A 20,774-nucleotide genomic window follows, 5' to 3' on the forward strand; every position below is an offset into this window, starting at 1 on the left:
CTTAGCAGTTACGTCCCATAAGATTTCACACATATTTGAACGTTTTGTCATAAATATTTAGTTATGATCAAATCTTTAGCAGCGCTTTCATAAATGTGGTAGTCAAGACAAAGAGCACATTACACTGTGGGAGAAAGATATCATGTCACAGTCTGATTTCATGCAAATGCCAGTCACACACTGTGGTACTTCCTGATTTCAGTCACTCATAGCATAAGAAACAGTCCCTAATACAACATAAAAATGCTATCAAGTTATTGTGTCTTTTCATATAAATCTTTTCACTTATATCTACTTTATCAGCTTTCACTTTGTAATTTAAGTTTTCTTATTTAGAAACTATCATCAGCATTACTAACACCTAGTGGAAATCAGAACCACCCACAGTAACATTATGTGTGTGGAGGATGGCTTCTATGGACTAATCCCACTAACTCTGATACGAAAGTGTGTTTCACTTTGCTTTTTGGTACTTTCGTTAAATATAGTTTTTAAACATATGAGATAGATTGATCAAACTGTGAGGTCAAAATGCCGTGATGGAAGAGATCTGATTAATCTAAAAGAAGATGTTTTAGTCATTATTAATTAACTAAAGCAGAAATAAGGATGTAGCAGCAAATTTCAAGATAACTCAACCTTACAAAATCCGACGCCTAATACGTAATGTGCTAATCAGATACAGTCTTTTAATATACCAATTAAATTATGTATAATTTTGATTTTGTAGTAATTATTGTTTTTGTAACTTTTAGCCCTTCTGTCCCCACACCAAACCAGTTTAGTCAATATATTACAAACACTATTTGCCTCCAAACAACAGAGACAGAGTGTAAGGATACCTGAACATCATTTTGGTTGTCTTTGAAATTGTTTAAACGAATACTAACAAAGAGATAGAGGGGCTGGCCAGTACTTACCTCAGCTCAGTACAGCCGATAGATACACACAAAACAGAACTGAAAATTTACATTCCTAGCTTTCGGAACTTTGTTCCTTCATCAGGGAGGAGAGAGGGGAAAAAAGGGAAGAAGGGAAAGTGGATTCAGTTACTCACAACCCAGGTTATGAAGCAACAGGGAAAGGTAAACAGGGAGGGTAGCAAGGATGGAGGCATGGTTGTCAGAGGGAAGCCAAAGATATTCTACTGTAAGTATTGTGCCAGCTTCAAACCAAAGAGGATGCATACAGAAGTAAAGAGGTATATAGTATAAAGATAAACACAACTATGTAGGATAAAAAGATGCGTGAATGGCTAAAGAGGAAAGGGAAAGAGGAGAAGACTGAAAAGTGAATGGGAGTGAGGTTGTTTAACGTAGGTTCAGTCCAGGGGGATGGCGGGATGAAAGGATGTGTTGGAGTGCAAGTTCCCATCTCCGCAGTTCAGAGGGACTGGTGTTGGGTGGGAGAAGCCAAATGGCACATACGGTGTAGCAGGTTCCTAGGTCCCTAGAGTTATGCTGGAGGGCATGCTCCGCTACTGGGTATTGGGCATCTCCTAGGCGGACAGTTCGTCTGTGTCCGTTCATGCGCTCAGCCAGTTTGGTTGTTGTCATGCCGATGTAAAAGGCTGTGCAGTGCAGGCATGTCAGTTGATAAATGACATGTGTAGTTTCACACGTAGCCCTGCCTTGAATTGTGTATGTTTTACCAGTAGCGGGGCTGGAGTAGGTGGTTGTGGGGGGATGCATGGGGCAGGTTTTGCAGCGGGGTCGGGTACAGGGGTAGGAACCGCTGGGTAGAGAAGGTAGTCTGGGAATATTGTAGGGTTTAACAAGGATGTTACGGAGGTTAGGGGGGCGACGAAAGGCAACTCTGGGTGGTGTGGGGAGAATTTTGTCAAGGGATGATCTCATTTCAGGGGTTGACTTGAGAAAGTCATATCCCTGGCGGAGTAATTTGTTGATGATTTCGAGGCCAGGATAATATTGGGTGACAAGAGGGATGCTTCTGTGTGGTCTGGGCGTAGGAACATTGTTGTTGGACGGGGAGGAATGTATTGCTCGGGAAATCTGTTTGTGGACAAGGTCTGCAGGATAGTTGCGGGAGAGGAAAGCACTGGTCAGGTTATTGGTGTAGTTGTTGAGGGATTCGTCACTGGAGCAGATACGTTTGCCACGAATACCTAGGCTGTAGGGAAATTTCAGTTCTGTTTTGTGTGTATCTATCGGCTGTACTGAGCTGAGGTAAGTACTGGCCAGCCCCTCTATCTCTTTGTTAGTATTTGTTTCACATCTTATATGAGATTTTCCATTAATCATTTAAATTGTTTAAACGATAATTCGATTGAAAAGTCATTGTGTAATTCTAACTTGACGCCATAAGAACGACATTACACATCACCATTTTAAAATTAGCTGTTATAGGCAGTTATCTACTAACCAACTAATAAGGGACACATTTGTTTGGTTTGACAGCTTCAGATGACAGTGTGTATTTTCTTTTCTGAGCTATGATATGGTGCAAACATTGATGGCAGCCATATTTAAATGCAGCAAACGTGGATGTTTGCAGAAATTTATTCAGGAGTGGTCAAGGTTTTAAAATTTTCGTATTTGATATGGTCCTCAGCAGGCAATTATACCCTAAGAATAAATTGTAATATGGTATTATCAGTTTTATTGTATCTCAAAGTATTGGTAGTTGACTCAGTATATTTTGAAGAACACACTACTTTCATAACCCAAAAGGCAAGCATATGTCATAAATAAATGCAAAGTAAATCTTTTTGTACTAGTAATAATGAATATGGATACATTCTTTTCAATTAAACGATCGAAAATGACATCTGCATATGATTCAACAAATCGGGAAATTATGGCAGACAATATTCACTAAAGATATTTTCATTCATATAGTTATAATGTTTAGATTGTCACTGAATACTGCAATAGAACGAAAAAGTCAGACAGGCTACATAAACCTTGTTGAATATCACAAAACTAACAATAAAAAGTGACTGATTAAAATAGTAACTTTGAAGTCATCTGGCTTACAAAATGTAAAGTCTGATCATGTGAATGGATTTATTAGATTATTTTCACACCATCCAGTGTTTAGGGCTGGCCTGCATAATTAAAGTAAAATGAAGCTTCTTTTTTGGTTTGTTTGGATAATGTGCAACCCACAGTCAGCATTCTAAGCTCCCAAAAAAACTCAAGTTAACCAGTAGAACTGACTTAACAGCCTAGAACTGAAGAAACAAGATGATACTCTAACCCCAGGTTGTCACAATATTGTGCAACATGCCTACTGCACTTCAGGGTTCATAACTCTATAGCTACATGTAGGCAATGGTTTTGCCACAGTGGTAACACCGATCCCCATTGTGTGACCCAAGTTAAGCGTTGTAGAGCTTGGCTAGCACTCGAATATGTCACTATCCCTGTCTGCCAAGTGCTGTTTGCAAGTGGGGTGCATCGAGCAGGTAGTTTGGAGAATTTAAAAAGGGAAACAAATATGAAGATTGATATATTTGAAATTAGTGAAGTGCAGTGGCAGAAAGAACAGGACTTCTGGTCAGGTCTGTACGGGGTTATAAATATGAAATCAATTGGGGATCATGCTGGGATATGTCCAATGATGAAGAAGAAAATAAGGGTGTAGGTTAAGTTTCTATGAACAGCATACACATCATCGTAGTCAAGAAAAAAATGAAACCAACATCCACCACAAAATTACATGTTTATATCCCAACTAGCTTTGCACATGACGTACAGATTGAAAGAATTTATGATGAGATAAAATAAATTATTCTGATAGTTGAGGGAGAGTAAAATTTAACTTTGATGGGGATTGGAATTAGGTAGCAGGAAAACGAAAAGAAGGGAAAAGAGTATTAGGACAAGGACTGGGGGAAAGAATGAAAAATTCTGGTAGATTCTGCATGGATCATAATTTAATCATCACTAATAGATGGTTTAAAAATCATGAAATAAGGCTGTACACATGGCAAAGACCTGCAGACACAAGAAAGATTTCAAATACATTACCTGATGGTAGGACAGAGATCTCGAAACCAGATATTAAACTCAAAAAATTTCCAGGTGCAGATATGGATTCTGCAAATATTTTTATTGGTTATGAATTGCACATTAAAACAGAGGAAACTGCAGAAAGGTAAGAAATTAACGTGATGGGACACAGATAAGTCGAAATAAGCAGAGGTTGATGAGAATTTCAAGGAAGAAGTAGGCAACTATCGACTGAAAGAAGCTTAAGAAACCCAACAGAAGGCAAATGGGTAACACTGAGAAATAAAATGGTGAATATAGTAGAGTATCAAACAAGTAAAAAGAAAAGGACCAGTAGAAATAGCTGGATAATGCACGAGATATTGAAATGATTGACGAAGAAGAAAATATAAAAATACGGCAACTGCAGCCGTGAAAAGGAAATACAGATGTCCAAAAAGAGAGATTGACAGCAAGTGCAAAATGGCTAAGCAGAACCTGCTATATGAGAAATGCAAGGATGAAGAAGCATGTATAACTAGGCAAAGATAAATTCCGCCCACAGAAAATTAAAGAGTCCTTTGGAGAAAGGGAAGCTGCTGTATAAATGTCAAGAACTTCAATGGCAAGCCAGTACTAATCAAAGAAGGCAAAGTTGAGAGGTGGAAGATATACACAGAAGAGCAATGCATTGTAAATTACACTCCTGGAAATTGAAATAAGAACACCGTGAATTCATTGTCCCAGGAAGGGGAAACTTTATTGACACATTCCTGGGGTCAGATACATCACATGATCACACTGACAGAACCACAGGCACATAGACACAGGCAACAGAGCATGCACAATGTCGGCACTAGTACAGTGTATATCCACCTTTCGCAGCAATGCAGGCTGCTATTCTCCCATGGAGACGATCGTAGAGATGCTGGATGTAGTCCTGTGGAACGGCTTGCCATGCCATTTCCACCTGGCGCCTCAGTTGGACCAGCGTTCGTGCTGGACGTGCAGACCGCGTGAGAGGACGCTTCATCCAGTCCCAAACATGCTCAATGGGGGACAGATCCGGAGAGCTTGCTGGCCAGGGTAGTTGACTTACACCTTCTAGAGCATGTTGGGTGGCACGGGATACATGCGGACGTGCATTGTCCTGTTGGAACAGCAAGTTCCCTTGCCGGTCTAGGAATGGTAGAACGATGGGTTCGATGACGGTTTGGATGTACCGTGCACTATTCAGTGTCCCCTCGACGATCACCAGTGGTGTACGGCCAGTGTAGGAGATCGCTCCCCACACCATGATGCCGGGTGTTGGCCCTGTGTGCCTCGGTCATATGCAGTCCTGATTGTGGCGCTCACCTGCACGGCGCCAAACACGCATACGACCATCATTGGCACCAAGGCAGAAGCGACTCTCATCGCTGAAGACGACACGTCTCCATTCGTCCCTCCATTCACGCCTGTCGCGACACCACTGGAGGCGGGCTGCACGATGTTGGGGCGTGAGCGGAAGACGGCCTAACGGTGTGCGGGACCGTAGCCCAGCTTCATGGAGACGGTTGCGAATGGTCCTCGCCGATACCCCAGGAGCAACAGTGTCCCTAATTTGCTGGGAAGTGGCGGTGCGGTCCCCTACGGCACTGCGTAGGATCCTACGGTATTGGCGTGCATCCGTGCGTCGCTGCGGTCTGGTCCCAGGTCGACGGGCACGTGCACCTTCCGCCAACCACTGGCGACAACATCGATGTACTGTGGAGACCTCACGCCCCACGTGTTGAGCAATTCGGCGGTCCGTCCACCCGGCCTCCCGCATGCCCACTATACGACCTCGCTCAAAGTCCGTCAACTGCACATATGGTTCACGTCCACGCTGTCGCGGCATGCTACCAGTGTTAGAGACTGCGATGGAGCTCCGTATGCCACGGCAAACTGGCTGACACTGACGGCGGCGGTGCACAAATGCTGCGCAGCGGCCAACACCGCGGTTCCTGGTGTGTCCGCTGTGCCGTGCGTGTGATCATTGCTTGTACAGCCTTCTCGCAGTGTCCGGAGCAAGTATGGTGGGTCTGACACACCGGTGTCAATGTGTTCTTTTTTCCATTTCCAGGAGCGTATGTTGAAGGTAATGTTATGGAAAGGGAAAAGAAATTAGATGAAGATGAGCTGAAAATATAACACTGGAAGAAGAATTTTGGCAGAACACTGAGGACTTAAGTGGAAACAAGGGCCTTGTAGTGGACAACATTCAGTGTGGATTATTGGACACTGTAGAGAGCCAACCATGACAAACTATTTTACCTGATGTGCAAGATGTAAGAGACAGGCGAAATACCTTGAGAATTCAAGAAGAATGTATTAATTCCAGTTTCAAAAGAGGCGGCTGCAGATAAGTCCGAATATTACCGAACCATCAATTATTTAGTCATGGTTGCAAAATACAGACACTAATATTCACAGAAGAATGGAAAAAGCCATTAAAGCTGATATTGGGGAATATGTGTTTGGGTTCTGGAGTATGAAGGTACACACAAAGCAATACTGAGACTACGAATTATCTTAGAAGACAGTTTAAATGAAGATAAACCTACATTTATAATTTTGTAGACCCACAGAAAGCTTTCAACAATGTTGATTGGAATACAGTCTTTTAAATTCTAAAGGTAGCTGGGATAAAATACAGAGAGCAGAAGGTTATGTACTTCTAGCGAACAGACCGTATTGCAGTTATGAAATCGAAGAGCATGAAACATAACTTTAAACGTAATTTTAAATCTTTGTTAAATTTTTTCTCCCTTACATGGTTAGTGTCGAATATTTAACACCTTACCTCATTCTCATATTAATCAGACATTTGAAAGTGTTTCATACATATGAGTTTGAATCTTTAAAGAATCGGGTGATGGGTTTACTGATGAGGCACGTAAAAGTTTTAGTTGATTTTTGCTGTTTTGACAGCAAAGTAACTGAGGATGGCGGAAGGAGAGAGGATATAAAATGCAGACTGGTTGTAGCTAGAAACACATTTCTCAAGAAGCAGAATTTGTTAACATCTAATACAAATTTCAGTGTCAGGAAGTGTTCTCTGAAGCTATTTGTGTGGAGTGTAGCCTTCTACAGAAATGAAATGTGCATTACAAGCAGTTCAAATAAGAAGAGAATAGAAGTTTTCCAAATGTGGTACTACAGAATAATGCTGAACATTAGATAGGTAGATCGAGTATCTAATGAGGTGGTACTGAATCTAATTGGGGAGAAAAGAAATTTATAGAAGAATTTGACTAGAAGGAGGGACCATTTGGTACTACATGTCCTAAGGCATGAAGGTAGCGGTAGTTTGATAGTAGAGGGAAGTGTGCTGAGTAAAAATTGTAGAGGGAGGCCAAGCGATGAATACAGTTAAGCAGATTCAAATAGAGGTTGCTGTATTTAGCCAACATGAGGAGGCTTGCACAGGATACAGTAAGGTGGAGAGCTGCACAAACCAGTTTTTGATTCAAGACCACATCAACAACTACATCACGTTTTATTGGTAGCATTATTATTATTATTATATTTTCCTTATTACTATGCTTGAGACGCTGGAAACAAAGGGAATGGATACCGCTACTAGCTTCACAGTTGTGTTAGGCTTTAACCATAAAGATTGCACTGTCTGAGAGGCTAATTTTGCATTTTTGAATTGATGTTTTAATCCGAGAATGTTATTAAAATTGTATTTAGAGAAATACAATATCACTCTTTCCAACGATCTGTGTGCTGAGATGACGTGGATGCGACCACACCCTGCTCTGTACTGCTATGAGAGTATCACGCCACTTCAAGGCAGCCAGTCCCGTGTCAGCACGTCGCCACGTGACCGACGGAATGACGGCAGCCTACGGGACTTTGTCCTTCCTGTTTCTTTTGCGCAATACTCTTGCCATACGACTGGGCAAGCTGACGCATTGGTTAGCTCACTGTACTCGCATTTGGGAGGACGACGGTTTAAACCCGCGTTCGGTCTTCCTGATTGAAGTTTCTGTGATCTCCCTAAATCGCTTCAGGCAAATGCCGGGGTGACAGCTTTGAAAGGGCACGGCCGACTACCTTCCCCGTCCTTCCCTAATCCGATGCGACCACCGATGATCTCGCTATTTGGTCCCCTCACCCCCAATCAACTCAAACCCTCTTACCAAATGAGGCAACATAAAAGAAATCTATTGCTTCTATTAGTGAAAACACGATTTCTCGAAAGTTTTTAAAAAAAATGTTAATCATGACAAATAACAACCATCCTGTGGTTTTCCACACTCATGCAGCATATTTGTTTGCAGAATCATTATAGCCGTGGTTATGGCATGAGTGAAGAAACACAAAGTATGATGAAAAAATTACGACTAATCGTGGTAATTTAGAAATCTGATAATTTCCGGTATGAAAAACTGTCATCATACCCACTCCTGTGTGTGAGTTTCGTCTGAGGCGAAACGACAGGAAACTCAAAGCGGACACAAGTCAGTGTAGTGCGATTTAGGTTTAACAATAAGTTGTAAAACGAAGGGCAGCAGCGATCGAGTATTCGCTGCTGCATGGTGGTCTTACGTAGCAGCGGCGTGCGAGACGAAAGTGGAGGAGGGTGGCAAAGAAGGCGTGGCCAATATCTTACTCACAATCTCTCGACGTCAGCTATTATCGACTGATCGAGAAAAAGAAGTAGTCCATCTTTAGGCAAAGCCTTTACAAACTATTTCATTATGCCTAACTTTATATGTAGAGGTGGCAGGAGGACATTATTTGGATCTACTAGGTTTTGTGTAGAATGTTCTTCTCACCAGGTTTTAAAGACTTCCTCACAGACGGGTTCTTTCCGTACCAGTGTTCATCCCTAGTCCTACTGTCCCATTCACACAAGAAACATGGAAATTTGGTAAAGCCACCTAGCTGACCAAGGAGCATGCATGTTACTTTTAGATCGCCACATATCATCCAACCATGAGCAGAATAGCCTATTTTATTTAACATTATTTCTAGATTTTCATAGCTTTTTTTCATGTGTACAGAATGTCCAACAGGTATAGATGCATACATGTTACAATTGTCTAATAAAACAGCCTTAAAACTAGTTTTGGATGAATCAATAAACATCCTCCAGTCTTCCTTGTTGTATTCAGTACCAAACTCATTCATCAGACCTGGAATGTCTGAGCAGTGCACTAAATCACCTTCTTGTTGAAAAAAGTTGGAAAATTGCTGCTCACTCTTTCTGTGCATGTATATGCTGGTTTCAACTGCCAATAAGTTCTTTTCTTTTAATCGAAAGCCAAGCAATTCAACTTTTTCTTTCATTAAGCCCAGATCCCTAACCAAATCGTTAAGCTCGGTCTCAGTAAACAATTTGGGCTCTAGACTTTCTGTATTACATTGGAATTCATCATCGTCTGGTTCATCTAAATCACATTGTGCATCAGAAAATACTTCTGTTAGAACAGAATTTAAATCATCTGGTGGGTCAGGAAACAGCAAATCTACACCATGCCTTACTGGTCGGATGGCAGTGCAGACATGTGGCGCCCATCCTTACCCATGTACATGCACAGACAGTCATAAACTTCCAAACAACATGCTATTCTAGAACAACAAACTTATAAAAAACCGGTATGCTCACTATGATACTCATCATTTGTCGGCCTGGTAGACATTGTGCAACACATTACCTTACCCAAGTGGTATGTTATACTGTATGTCACCTTTTTGTGTATGTAAATGATGTCATCACAACCACAGGACATAGAGAAATAAATAATACTGCTAGTTCAGATTGTACATTTGTCTTCAGAAACGAAAATTGTTAAAACTTTGTAAAATAAAAACCCTTTACTTATGGTATTTGAACTAAGTAATATTTCATATAATTCTATTTCAAAACATCTTTACTCATGACATAGCCCTAACCTTACTTAATGATTACTTGTGGATTACTTACAAAGACTCAGTAAAAATTTATCATTTCAATGTATCTGATCTCAAATACTTTGCTTGAGGTCGGATAAACACTGGTGCAAAGTAACCATTCTTCAATAGGAATTTGAATTCTTGAAGTAAGTTATAGTCTTAAAATGTTATGACCATATATTATTTTTTCATTGTCTCTATTTCTCTATGTATGTGGACCAGCCACAATGGTGGCTGGTAAACCAGCTGTACCTCTGTTTTAATTATCAATGGTCTATTCAGACACAGTGAGTATTCGTAGCCTAGTCATGCTGACTGGACATGGAGTAATTATTAATTCCTATTATGAATTGATCATAGTTGTATCTTCATCTGGATTACCAACTAAACTTGTGAGGAAACATAGGCTTAGGAGCCTCATTTCTTATTTCCTCTACACTTCCTTCAAGTAGGATAAGGTAAGCAGGCAGTTAACCTACTTATTCTAAGTTAAGCTAACATTCCCTAAAAATGTGTATAAACTAAATCATGTGATTTAACCATCCAAAATAAGTAAAAATTCCCCTCATAAAAAGCTAGCAAACAAAGGTATTGCTAACCATGAGAAAAGTACAAAAAATTCTAAGGAATAGTTGTGAAACATGCAAACATCCCAAGTCGTTGGATGTATCCATTCAGTTCTGACAGCAAATTATAGTTTTCCATAGACACTTCGAGCTTTTCGGAGTTTATATATTAATCTGTCAATTCCAAACAATGAAATGTAATAAATGTTGAGAACAACTAGTGTAGTGAACTCGTTAACTTCCTACTTTCTGTGTTAAGAGCAGCACACAAAGTTAAGACAATTCTGTCCTAGTTATCCATTTCTGAAATGAGTATAAGAATTAGACCACAAAACTCAGGTTCGTTCCTGTATTTTGCAACTTTGGAGTAATCCTCAAAGCTAATAGTATCCTACTTCTGCAGAAACCCATAAATACTCCTCCTCCTACAGAAAAATCCTTCATAAAGACCATTCAAATTTTATAGCTATATTGGCCCTATATATATGCCTCCATTTTTCCTCCATTTAAACTTAAGTAATACTCCCTTTATCCCACCTGCACTATTCATAATATAATTCATGTATATATGCGTATCATGGCCTGTTCATTATTACATCACTCCCATTAAACCGCTACTTTCTCGTCTTCCTCTTATAACTTTAGTTACCTTAATTCTATTGTATTTTGAACCCATACCTTATTACTGAGCTTCCTCTTAAATATACTACTGTCTCTTAAATATACGCCTGTCTCTTAAATATACTACTCTTTGTTCAACTCAGCATGAGCAAGAAACATTATTTTGAGTAAAGTCATCTAGACCGATATTAAAATTTTCTTCATTTATTACACCACTTCAGCTCCTGCCACTATCAGAGATCGAAAAGCTTAGAACTTACAGAACAAGGTTGTCCTTGACAAAATATATTTTGTTCCTTTTACAGAGTAGCCTTTTTGGACTTAGAATGTAATATGGATATTCTTGCCATTTATCTCTCTATGTGGTGATGGCTATGCATGTAAGAAAGAATCTATTCAGTTCTGATGTCTCTTCTGATCTCTTGTTCTTTTTAAATGTGGGCTGTGGTAAATTATGGTGACTTCTGTGAGTAATGAGTAATTCCTTAATAGTAAATGCTATCTTCTCATGCATACTTATCTAGATATTACTCATAAAATATTTATTCTCATCTATTATGTAGTGAAGTTCATAGTCAGTGTGAAATAGTGACTTGTCTTGCTTCCAAATTGTTCGGTAATTGAGTAATTCAACTCATGCTTGCCAATATTTCAGGTAATGAAAGCTATTTTTCTGTGAGCTCTCTCTCCTGGATTCGATTCTCCTTGGTACAGCTCACAATCCAAGTTGAATTATTATACATCAATGGCTAGTTTGAACACCTGATTCACTTTAGGGTGATGCTTTTGCTGTAGGTTGCTTAATATTGCTAAAGTCTTCTTTTGTACTTTCATCACAGTTCCAGATAGTTTTCTATTTCAATATGTTCGATAAATGAGCATCTTTCACAGACTAGCCTCTTATAAAGCTCCTATAGAATCCAGCCAAATCTAAAAGTGATCATAGATGCTTAATATTTCTAGTCTCTGGACAGTCTTTTATAACTTGCATTCTTTCTGGTCTCGCGTCCGTCGGCCGTCGTAATTTAATATATTATTATTATTATTCTTCTTCTTCTTCGTTTCACCCAACTTTGGGGTACGTTGAATCAATCACTTCTGTGTGTTCTGTGCCTTTCTTTTCGCCCAGTACTGCTTCATTCTTTCTGATCTTGCTTTTCTTTTCTCATCAGAGATGACAATCGTTCTTTTCTTTCTATTTTGGAGCTGGAATCACTCTTTTCTGTCTTTGCTTATCATTTTTGCGGTCCTGTCTGTGAGCATTTTTTCTGTGATGTGTAGTTCTCTTAAGTCTTTCTCTGTTTGGATAACCAATTTGGTTTGGATTTTTTATTCCTGAAGTAGTCAAACATTCTTTTTGTAAGTCTATTTGGGTTCATTCAGAGTATGTGCCCATAAAACTCAATTCTTCTTTTCCTCATTGTATCTGAAAGTTTTTCTGTGGTTTTGTAGAGTGTTTCATTTTTGGTATGAATTAGTTTGTCGTTATGAAATTTGGGGCCTAAAATTTTTCTCAATATTTTTCTTTCTTTGATCTCTAGCCTTTCAATTGGGCCATGGTTAGTGATAGATAATGTCTCGGCTGCATATAGTGCTTCTGGTTTAATGACAGTGTTGTAATGTTTTATTTTTGAATTCCATGAGAGGGACTTTTTATTATAAGTATTTTTAGTAAGCTGAAAGGCTAGTTCAACTTTGTTTCTTCTTAATTCTATTGCTTTTTTCTCAAGGGCGTTCCAGCTAATCCATTCACCAAGATATTTGAATTCTTTAACAATTTCGATCTTTTGGTCTCTTACTTTAAGATATTTCATTGGCTTTTTTATATTTGTGATTATTTTGGTTTTTTCAAAAGAAATTTTAAGGCCTATTTTCTCTGCTTGTTTCTGTAATTCGAGGATCTGTTCTTTGGCTTCTTCCCATGTTTCAGCTAGTAGGGCCATATCATCTGCAAATGCTAGGCAATTAACCTTGATGCCTTTGTTTTTTGTTCCTAGTCGGATTCCACTATTGATTTTCTTGTTCCATTCTCTTACTATTTTTTCTAGGGCACAGTTAAATAACAATGGAGAGAGTCCATCACCTTGTCGTACTCCAGTTTTTATCTCAAATAGGTCTGAGAGTTCTCCCATAAATTTAATTTTGGAGTATGTGTTGGTGATGGTTTCTCTAATTAGGTTTGTAGTTCTATTGTCTAGGTTCAATTCTTTTAATATGGAGGTTAGAGATTCCCTGTCTATGGAGTCGTACGCCTTTTGAAAGTCAATGAATGTGATGACATACGCTTTTGCTCTCGATTTTTGGTAGGCCATAAGATTTTTGAGGTTTAGAATTTGTTCTGGGCAGGATCTTCCCTTCCTGAAGCCTGCCTGGTATTCTCCAAGTTGACAATCTAGCTGGGGTTCTGCTCTGTTCAAAAGGACTTTAGACAGTATTTTGTATGTTACGTCAAGGAGCGAAATCCCTCTGTAATTGTTGGGGTCTGTTCTGGATCCCCTCTTATGAATTGGGTGAATGAGGGCCATCTTCCATTCATCCGGAATTCTTTCTGTTTTCCATATTTCTTCAAATATGTTTTGGAGAGATTCTATGGCATTTCTATTGACATTTTTCCACAGTTCAGCTGTAATTTGGTTCTCTCCCGAAGCCTTGTAGTTTTTGAGATTCAAAATGATTGATTGTAGTTCCTCGACGTTGGGTGGTTCTGAGTTAGGACTTGTTGAAGTTGAGTTGCTGAAATCCATTTTTTCAATTGGTTCTTTACAGTTGAGAAGGTTTCTGAAATATTCCCTCAAAATTTTGCAATTATCCCTGTTGTTGTGTGCAATATTACCATTTTTATCTTGTAATTGGAGTGTCGGTGGGCTGTACTTGGTTATTTTTTGTTTAAAAGTTCTGTAAAAGCTCCTAGTCTTGTTATTATTGTTATTATTATTTTTTTATTGTTGCCGACTTACGTGGTGGGCCTTAATAAAAATGATATTTCATTTAATTTTGATTTACGATTAAATGATTTCCTGAAGTTCTCCTTTTTAGCAATATTAATCTCAAATTATTTGTTACGTTAATGAATGTTAGACTCGCTGAATCTTAAAACATGAGCATATAAGCTGAACAATGTAATAAACTTTTCATATTAATTTCCTCTGCTAGTCAGCTCACTTTAAAGCAAAAGATCTTTAGTTATTAATTACAATTGCGACCCACACACGTGCGAAAGTATTTTTTCTTACCTCCATTAACCATTGTATTGTAGTCAGAGTCCTGGCTCTGGCTCTCGGCTATGGGACTGAAAATAAGAATCTTAAAGAGCCTACGTATTTCTGCAACTTCATGCGACCGTGTAGAAAAATTAATATTATGTTAATAGCGGGCGAGTATTTCGCTTCCGCTAATTTTTCATAAGTTAATATCGCCACGTAATGGCGTCATTGGCTGCATCGGCCGCTGCGATTGTTGAACTGTAAATTACTTGAATGCAGGTTAATTCAAGGAAGGCGGACATGAAATCGGGATCACCTCTTACAAATTAAAAGTGCACAATAATATTAAATCAATATATATATAACTCATACAAAGATGCTTACATTTGCCAGCACTCGCAAGATGTCCGTCTATACACAATCAAGACAAGAGAAGAAGTGAAGACTACTAAAAAAATTAACAAAAGAGCGTATCTTGTCGTCTCTTTAGATCAGTTTGTTGTATTTCTCTGCATTGCATTTGTTTGCATTTCTCGACAGAGGAATTATTGTTTTACGGCTACATGATAAAAATATATCATTCAATTTTTAAATGTCTCTTCTTTATAAATACTGTTTTTTAAGTATTTTCGTAATATAGCACTGGGGACGCTATATACTCATAAAATATTTATTCTCATCTATTATGTAGTGAAGTTCATAGTCAGTGTAAAATAGTGACTTGTCTTGCTTCCAAAGTGTTCGGTAATTGAGTAATTCAACTCATGCTTGCCAATATTTCAGGTAATGAAAGCTGTTTTTCTGTGAGCTCCCTCTACTGGATTCGATTCTCCTTGGTACAGCTCACAACCCAAGTTGAATTATTGTACATCAATGGCTAGTTTGAACACCTGATTCACTTTAGGATGATGCTTTTGCTGTAGATTGCTTAATATTGCTAGTCTTCTTTTGGACTTTCATCACAGTTCCAGATAGTTTTCTATTTCAATAAGTTCGATAAATGAGCATCTTTCACAGCCTAGCCTCTTACAAAGCTCCTATAGAATCCAGCCAAATCTAAAAGTGATCATAGATGCTTAATATTTCTAGTCTCTGGACAGTCTTCTATAACTTGCATTCTTTCTGGACATGGTTGTATTCCCATTATTCCCACACTGTGTCCCAAAAAGTCAACTCTTGTCACCAAAAGTACTTTTATTAGTAACCCTTTTGCTTCCAGTCACCTCAAAATATATATCAATAATTGTCAACAGTCTTCCCAAGTCTTGTAGACTATTAATAAATCATTGACATACATTATTAATTCTTGCACTAATTCCCTCCCTAATAAATATTGAGCAGGAATGAAAACTGACACAGGAATGTCCAATTCGGTAATGGAGTAATTCAATCATGCTTGCCAAGACTTCAACTAATGAAAGCTATTGTTCTGTGATCACCCTCTCCTGGATTCCATTCTCCTTGGTACAGCTCACAACCCAAGGCGAATTGTAATACTTCCATGGCATTTACTTTAAACTGAAAAGATTTTCTTTCGAATAAGAAGGCTGTGTATGGCCTTGAGTGGTCATGTAATGCTACCTGCCAGTATCCTTCCATGAAATCTATGGAAATATGAAATTCTGCTTCATCAAAGTTAGATAACATCTCTTCTGTACTCAGGGTTCTAACCCTTTCTGTCTCTTTGTGTTTATGGAGTGATCATGAATCTAAAACTAAATGAACACCTACCACAAGTCTCTTAAGTACCCACAACAGACCCTAAAAATACATTGAGTTATGTTGCTGTCTATCTCCTTTCATATTTCATCTCTCACTGCAATTCGAAGGTTTATTGGTAGTGGATATGACTTGCAAAAGGAAAAAAACTGTGTCATATTTTACTTTAACTTACAGAAGTATTCCTTCATTAGTCCCAAGTTATCTTTGACCACATCTTTATGTTTTAACAGAATACCTTCTAATTAAGATTTCCGTTCTTCTGACACTACAGGTGATTCTCTTGCTATTGATTTAATGCCAACTCCTCTTGATTTAATACTTCCCTTCTTTTTGTTGTTTATTTTCATCTGTTGCAATAATATCAGTAAACACAACTAAATGAATATGCTCCTCTGATGATGGGCCTTGCTTGGATTTCAATGGATTGCTTTGGAAAGCTATGCTAGCTACCTTTTTACCTATTTTCCACACAAATATTTTCTGGTTGAAATCCAATCGATAATAATTATCAAGTAACCAATCTTATCCTAACAGGATATCTATGGCACCAGCAACAATGTTTGATGGAAATTCCACTTTTTAATCGTAACTGGTAGTCATGTTTCTTTTTTAATTTGCTTCCCTTTATTACAGGTGGTTCCGGTAACACACACTCCCATTACTGGTACTAGGAGGCAACAATATTTCTTCCTCATTAGCGCTAGCCATGGTGTAAGATTAATGATATTTTATGCACAGAATATAGGTGAACATCAACTTTCTTTCCAAAAATGTCACTCACTACTATTGGTTTACAATATTCTCCCTTAGCTTTTACTTTTCCTTCTTTAAACAACTACTCAAGAATAGGTCTCAGCCATGTGAGGATTACTGTCTTCTCTGAATGAGGGCCTACTATTCTATTATTAGTTTGGCATGGATCTTAGTGTCAAATCTTTTTCCTGAACTTTAGGGTGAATTTTACAGCAATTCATCCACAAAGCTTTAATGTAGCAAAAATTATGTTTATATCTTTTTTAGTAATAGGTCAAATTTCGGACAACTTTTTCCATAATGAATCATATTTCGACCAAATTTTTTTCCAGAAATCCAAATGTTTGTCGTATTTTTAAGTACACAAGAATATAAACACGAAAATTTTACTCACATGACAATGTTTGATGTAATGTTGTCACAATTAAACACAATTACTACAAAGATTTATTTATCGGGTTTATAGTAGACAAGCAGTGTAACACATTATGTAGTCCGTTCACTGATATAAAGATTGTTGCACAGAGTCTACAAAACATTCTCGAAGCCAACAAGGGTGGCTTCTGGCGTAATAAACGTAGCACAAGTAGTCGCCCCATTCAGTTTGAATACAAACTTAGTCCTTTTCGATGAAACCAGGGGAGAAATTCTTCAGCAATGACAAGGAAATATTATTTTATAAACTATATGAAGTTAAGGTTAATGGGGGAAACGGCTTTAACGTGTAAAAACACTGCAACACCTCCAAACACAGTAGCTGCACGAAGATAAGTGCTGAAAAGGACAGCAGACGAACGCTGTTATTTGAGTAGACATGTCCATCTTCAGAGGTGCAAGAACTTGTTTAAGATGGTGGTGTCTTGCAATGTCCTATTGGAGAAGCTGAAGAATCCCCGCTTCAGACAGTTCTTGAAGTACAAAATAAATCCAGTTCCAGATGAAGCTACACTGAGAAACGACTATTTATCTGTGTGCTACGAGGAAATGCTCGACAAAATACGAACTAAAGTTGTTGACCAAGAGATTAGGGCGTCTATCGGAAATCACCAATTTGGATAGGGGTTAAATTGTAAATACTTTTGTTGGTGTCCTTAAAGTTGACGGACCTGGAGAAATGTTTCTCCTAAGGGTGTGAAGCTCTCAGCAGAATAAACAGCTTGACAACCGCCTTTGCGTTTGACAACTCAATGAAGCTACTGTCACTAGTTGGTGTGAATAGAGACGAATAAATGGTGCTTCATACATGGCTGTAGCAGCCTACAGACTTCAGAGTCTCTATCCCAGTGTGGCACACATCACTTGCCTTGCACACGCATTGTACAGAGCTGTAGAAGAGGTGAAATTAAATTGCACTGATGTAAGCCAACCGATCTCCTCTAGCAAGAAAATCTATGTGAAAGCTCCACTAAGAGTACAAAAATTAAAGAACAGGGAGCTTCCCTCCATTTCCCCCTCAGCTTGTACTTACACAATGAGGTTCTTGGGTTAATGTTGTTGAGTATTACTGTACCTATTACACCAAAACAAGACGATCTTTTCTGAGCCTGATAGTGATTAATAAAGTGCTATCAGAACTGCCAAAGAGTTCTTTACAGATACGTTGTCTCTAAACTTGACATACATCAACGCGCTGTGTCATCCGAACAAGACACAGGTGCAAAGATGCGAGCTGGTGCCAGTGCCATAGAGACTCTCCACTTGCACGAGTTCCACCTGCGCCACGTCGGCGCTGAGCATGGAGGTAAGAATAGAGGGAGACGCCGTGATGTCACAGCTGTGAAGCTATGTGAAGCCGAGGGTAGCCATCTCAATCCGACCAAAACATTGCTGCTGTAAGCTTGTGTGCATAGGCTTGTCGCTCACTTTTGGAAGGATTTTGCGCTATTATGGTGACTTGTGTGGTGTTCGGATGTACGAATCTTTCTGATTGTGATGCGAAATCGAAGGGAATAACATTTCATGTGTAAGTTGTCTCGTTAAGTGTGATTTTACAACTTCATTGTGAATGAACGTGTGCTACATCGGTACTTGTACTATAGCGTGTTTTTCTCCTGTAGATTTCCTAAAAATGAAAGTCGGAAAGCTCTGTGGGAGAATGCCGTGAGGAGGAAGAATTGGTGTGCGTCTAAATGGAGCACTATATGTTCTCAGCATTTCCGAGAAGAGGACATAGACTGAACTTCCGTTTCAACAGTAAGGCTCCGAGAAAATGCTGTACCATCAGTTTTCCCTACACACCCAAAACATTTGCAAAAGGTATGTTAATTCAAAGAATTAAATTCTTAGTTTTCAAGTTCACGTTTCAGTATAATACGTACGTATCGTCGATAATCGAAGTGTTGAGTAACTCACTTTGTCTTCATCATGTACCAAATTAAAAGCTAACACTACATTAACTGGCCTAAACAGGACACTGTTTAGATTTGCCATTCTATGTACCACATTTCAGTAAATGTTGGTGGTAATGAAGAGTGTTTCCCAGTAGTGTAACGTAACTGAAATGTCCCAGCATGTATTACAAACAAGATGTATTTATGGGTCTTTGGAGGGAGGGTATAGCTAACTTAGTTTTCAGTTTCTATTATTCAGTTTGTGATACACGTTTATTACTGAATTAACAACATTGTATCGTTTACATTGAAGGCTAGCTGTTCGTAATATTACATTAAAAACTATTTTTAATCAGAAGAAATGTGGAATTTCACCTTTACGAGATTTTATTTCAAACAAAAACTTTGAAACAACCAATCTGATGACGTTACATGTGTATATGGTGCAATTAGCAACTGTAATACACGCAGCGCTATAGCACACTGACAATGTTTTGGTCAGAGTGTCATGGCAGCGAGCCACGCCCCCATGGCTTCAAAACGTAGTACGGCTGGGATTCGTAGCGCCATCTCCCCTTATTCTTACCTCCATGGCGCTGAGGGTAAAGATATCGACCTCGCCTCAGCCACTTGCTGACCGATTACAGTCCGCCAATGACCAGACGACAACGGAAAGAAGCCTGCTCGGACGATAGAAGAGCAGCTCTCGCCCACTTGTTTATAGATCATCGTCCAGAGCTGACTTGGACAGGGAACTTCATTTAGTGAACTCTTAAAAGTGAACAGACAGTTCTTGTAAAAATTTCATTTGCTATGTACTGTGAAGTTTACCTTCAATCATTTGCACTTAGCCATTGAGGGCCTCTTTTGTCTTATATTACATGCAGTATTGCAGACTTAATCATTCAACAAGTCACAAAGACAAGTAAACCTTTTTAATTCATTTGTGTGACTTTGTTGCTAATTTGTTGGAGTGTTGTTGAATCTTCATTCACCTATCCTGTCACCTGACCCTGGGGCGCAGTTGTGTAATAATGCCAGGGACAAACTGTCTTAGCGGTGTACTGCACCAGAAGCCATTCCACAAACTCTCAAACCCGGCCTACCGTAACACGGTGGCAACTCGGCCTCCACAGCAGTATCGATGAGCCCTTTACAAAACTGGTGACGTGAGTTTACAAAACAACGCCAACTTTCCAGTGGTATCAAAAGGCATCACATGACTGTAAGCTGATGGTACTCAACTGTGTGATGCCCTGTCTATTGTGCAACACAAGCAAAGTGAGTTGCATTGAGCTCGTGTTCATCTGATCAGTAAAGTGAACAACAAACTGCAAGGTGTTCTCCAGTCAATCAGCATATTAGTACTTACATTACTGTTCACACAACAATTTGACACTCGGCACGGTGGCTGATGGGAGCGACAGCTGCTGGAGATACCTTCACATCAGCCACCTTCACATCAGCCACCACACTAAGTGTCAACCTAGTTTCTGATGATGTTGTTTACATTACTAGAATGAATTGTCTATGCCTCGTTACTTCCTTGATTATTTCTCCTATTATTATTCCACATCCTTACTTCACAATACTTCGTATTACTTTTTCATTAAAATGTGTGTGGATACCTTTCTCTTCATTATTGTCTGGTTGGCAGTTGTCACCTTGTGCGTAGTCTCCTCATTCTTTGTTCAGTAT

General features: G+C 39.0%; 1 protein-coding gene across 4 annotated transcripts in view; it reads left to right on the forward strand.

Moving 5' to 3' along the window:
• LOC126419774 (uncharacterized) overlaps positions 1-20,774 on the forward strand; it is a 54,944-nt gene that overhangs the window by 17,941 nt on the left and 16,229 nt on the right. For 2 of the 4 annotated variants that reach the window (XM_050086949.1, XM_050086948.1), the window contains one exon: positions 18,804-19,002. In XM_050086949.1, coding sequence (XP_049942906.1) covers positions 18,876-19,002 — 127 coding nt within the window. In that variant the 5' untranslated portion in view covers positions 18,804-18,875. Of the gene's footprint in view, positions 1-18,511; positions 19,003-20,774 lie in introns of those variants that run through there. The other 2 variants (XM_050086947.1, XR_007575999.1) reach the window with 2 other exon arrangements.

The sequence above is a fragment of the Schistocerca serialis genome, chromosome 9, assembly GCF_023864345.2.
Source record: "Schistocerca serialis cubense isolate TAMUIC-IGC-003099 chromosome 9, iqSchSeri2.2, whole genome shotgun sequence".
Lineage (NCBI taxonomy): Eukaryota > Metazoa > Arthropoda > Insecta > Orthoptera > Acrididae > Schistocerca > Schistocerca serialis.